The 3,905-nt window shown below is 36.7% G+C and overlaps 1 protein-coding gene across 1 annotated transcript; it reads left to right on the top strand.

The window, feature by feature from the left end:
* Nucleotides 1-1,210: 1,210 nt before the first annotated feature.
* On the top strand, nt 1,211-3,676 carry LOC143608486 (uncharacterized; the record flags this gene model as incomplete). The annotated part of the gene is made up of 5 exons (XM_077083510.1): nt 1,211-1,562; nt 1,672-2,884; nt 2,989-3,169; nt 3,269-3,498; nt 3,577-3,676. Coding segments are annotated over exons 1-5 (2,076 nt in total), but the record flags the coding sequence as incomplete, so codon positions are not given.
* Between the last annotated feature and the right edge of the window lie 229 nt (nt 3,677-3,905).

The raw sequence follows: 3,905 nt of genomic DNA, 5'->3' as shown, positions 1-3,905 counted from the left end.
TCCAATTGGGGATAACAGTATCCAATTGGGGATAATAGAGTCCAATTGTGGATAACAGTGTCCAACTGGGGATACCAAAGTCCGATTGGGTATAACAGAGTCCAATTGGATAACAAAGTTCCAATCGGACTCTATTATCCCTGATTAGACTCTATTACCCCAATATGACTTAGTTATCCCCAATCGGACTCTTTTATCCCTGAAAGGACTCTATTTTCCCCAGTTAGACTCTGTTATCCCCAATCGGGTCAAAATGAGTTGATAAAGTTACAGAGATGAGTGGATGGGGGTTAGTGTCTCAAGGAAAAAGAATGTTCGGGTTTAAACGGGTTTTGGATTGAAAGGAGTTCGGTTTGGGTTTATTATTTTTTAATTAATTTTATTCAAAAATAATAATAAAAAAGTCATAACTCATAATATAAATCAAAAATAAAAAAAAACTAAAATGTTTCCTACGTTGTCGTCGTTAAAAAAATAAAAAAAAACTCGACTCTAACACGTTCCGACCCATGACCCGTTTCCACCCAAATCTAAACACAACTCACGTAGGTTCGACCTAATTGAGAAACATATGACAATGTAGGTTCGACCTCTGTGAGAAATACAAAGTAAGGTGTGTATTATTTCCTTTTGTTTGATTAGTAGAGTAATTATGTTAATATACTAATTGATAAGAATAATTACTTATTTGGTTTAATTATGAGTAGAATAGGTATGTTGTTCGATTAATTGATAAGAATAATTACTTATTTGGTTTAATTATGTTTATAGTGGTGACTTCAAAGATGGACAGGTTTTGGATGGCAACGAATAGAAACAGAAAGATTTATATGGATGGAGTTCTAAGTTTTATAGATTATGCAGTCACCAATTTAAACAAAATCGAGCAATAAGCCAACAAAAAAAATACCGTGTCCATATCAGACTTGTTTAAATCACATATCACTCAGTCTGGACGATGTGAAACATCACTTATTCAAACATGGCATAGATCAAAACTATACCATATGATCTAAGCATGGAGAAAAGGATGAGCCCCAAATTAGTAATCAGATTTTGGATGGCAACTATGAAATGCACACAACCGATTTTACTTCGGAATTACCAACCGATGCCGCCTATATAGTAAATATGGTTGAATCTACATAAGAAAACTTCACGGATGACCGTGATTATGCAAAGTTCATAAAACTAATTGAAGATGCTGAGAATGCCACTTTACAAAGGCTGTTCTGACTTCACGATGTTGTCTGCGCTGGTACAACTTTTTAACGTGAAGAGCAAGTACGGAGTTTCGGATAAATGCTTTACAGAATTCATTCTTGTAATTAAGAAGATGCTACCAGAAGGTAATGAAATGGCTAGTAGTACATATGAGGTTAAGAGAACATTCAAAGCAATGGGGTCAGGTTATAACAAAATGCACGCCTGCATTAACGACTGGATTCTTTACAGGGGACTGTACGAAAAATATGAAGTATGGCCCACTTGTGGAAAATCAAGATGGAAGAAAGATGATATTAAAAAAGTAGCATACAATAAAATTCCATTAAAGTATTATGGTACTTTCTCATAATTCCATGGATTAAACAACTTTTTCAGTCACCGACGACTTCACGACATTTGAGATGGCACACGGAAAGTAGGATAAAGGACGTTGTTTTACGTCAGTCGACGGATTCCACACATGGGTGGCTATAGATGACATATATAAATTCATTAAACAAGATCCAAGAAGTTTGCGGCTAGGCATTGCAGCTGATGGGGTGGATGTTAATAGAGGAAATCGACACCACAGTGTCTGGCCAGGTTTAGCTGTCATTTACAACCTTCCACCATGGCTGTGTATGAAAAGGAAGTTCATCATGCTATCGTTATTGATATCGGGGACGCCGGGTAACGATATTGATGTATTTTTAGCACCGTTGATTGAAGATCTACAACAATTATTCGATACGGGGGTAGAAACATACGATGCATATGCCCGAGAAAGGTTTACGCTGCATGTTGTTGTCTTGTGGACCATAAACGATTATCCCGCCCTTGGTACACTTTGTGGTTGTCCATATAGTGGCTTCTTTGTTTGTGTAGTTTGTGGTATGGAAACAAGCTGTGTTAGACTAAGAAGATCAAATAATCAAAGATATGGTGGCCACAAACGATATCTACCTTATGACCACCCGTTCAGAAAGCAAAGGAAGGGATTCGATGGAACACAAGAGTGTCGAAGTGAACCAATACCTAAGAACGGAGTAAAAATATATAATGAGATGCAATTTTGTATAAACATTTGGGGTAAAGGCCACAAGAACAATGCATCACCCATGAAACAAGCTTCGAATGGGAGAGGTGGGAAAATAAAAAAACAAAGGGGAACAAAAGAATCAAATACAACAGAAGAAGGCAGCAACGGTAAACCCTACTGGAAGAAATTTAATATTTGGCATCGGAAACATAGATATTGGCGGTTTAATTCTGTCAACCATTGTACAGATTTTATGCATATTGAAAAGAATGTGGCAGAGAGTCTAATTGGAGCACTGCTCAACATTCCTGGAAAGACGAAAGATGGATTGGAGGCTCGACTCGATCTGAATGATATGGACTTAAAGCCAGAGTTAACACCTAAGAGTGACGGCGCAAACATTAGGCTTCCGCCTGCGAGTTACACATTAAAAACAAAGGAAAAAGACAAGTTTTGCGACACGTTGTACAAGTTAAGGGTCCCACAAGGGTATTGTTCAAATTTTGCTAGTTTGGTTAGTCTAAAGGACAGGAAGCTAATAGGACTTAAATCACACGACTATCACATGCTTATGCAACAGTTTGTTCCCCTTGCAGTACGATCTATTATGCCACAACCCACAAGATATGCTATAATAAGGTATTGTTCTTATTTTTATATTCATGTCACCATATCACTCCTTAATTTTTTGTTAAGTTGGAATAAAGCATGTGGTTACGTGACCATATACTTTTTTATTTCAGGTTCTGTGTTTTTTTCAAATCAATTTGTAGCAAGGAGATTGAGGTCGAGGAGGTTGACAAATTGGAGGCATATTTGTTTGTGACATTATGCCTTCTAGAGAAATACTTCCATCCATCTTTTTTTGATGTTATGGTTCATTTAACTGTGCTCATTTCTAGGGAAATTAAGTTATGTGGTCTCGTATGCTTTCGGTGGATGTATCCATTCGAAAGGTGTATGAAGGTTATTAAGGGGCACGTGCGAAACAAAAATAAGCAAGAAGGATGCATTGCTGAACAGAATGTTGCTGAGGAGACGATTGAGTTCTTATGCGAATTGAAAAAAGATTTGAAGACTATTGGTATTCCAAATAGTTTGAGGAAATCGATTGAAAATAAGAATAGAGCAAGTAATAAAGACGGAGTCCCACTCTCAACAGGCAAACCGTTGGACGACATTTCTTTAGATCTGTTCGTGAAAGCACATTTCTATGTGCTGCAAAATACATTCGAAATTGTTCCTTATATCGAGTAAGTATTATGTACATGAATTATATTATTTTATTTTCTACTACACGGTGTATAAAATTCGTCAATATTTATTTACAGTCGACACATGTCATTTCTTGAACGACAAAATCCTGACAAGAAAACAGTATGGCTAGAGAAAGAGCACAACTTAAAGTTTGGTATGTGGTTACGATATGAGGTACGTACGTATACTACATATTTCATAGCGGCCTTACTAGTTAAATATTTATTATATTTGATCACGTTGAATTGAAGTTCACCCTTGTAGTATATATGTATCAGGTTGAGAGAGAGTTAGCGGAATCGCGAGAAAGCATATCAGAGACCGTAAGGTGGATTTCATATGGACCAAATAGAAACGTATTGAGCTACGAAGTCTATGACATCAACGGATTTACATTTCGTAC

The sequence above is a fragment of the Bidens hawaiensis genome, unplaced genomic scaffold (assembly GCF_021521415.1).
Source record: "Bidens hawaiensis isolate Kalapana, Puna unplaced genomic scaffold, B.hawaiensis_p1.1 tig00419376_1, whole genome shotgun sequence".
Taxonomy (NCBI): domain Eukaryota; kingdom Viridiplantae; phylum Streptophyta; class Magnoliopsida; order Asterales; family Asteraceae; genus Bidens; species Bidens hawaiensis.
The sequence above is the reverse complement of the archived record's forward strand: the minus strand, read 5'-3'. Positions and strand labels throughout refer to the sequence as shown.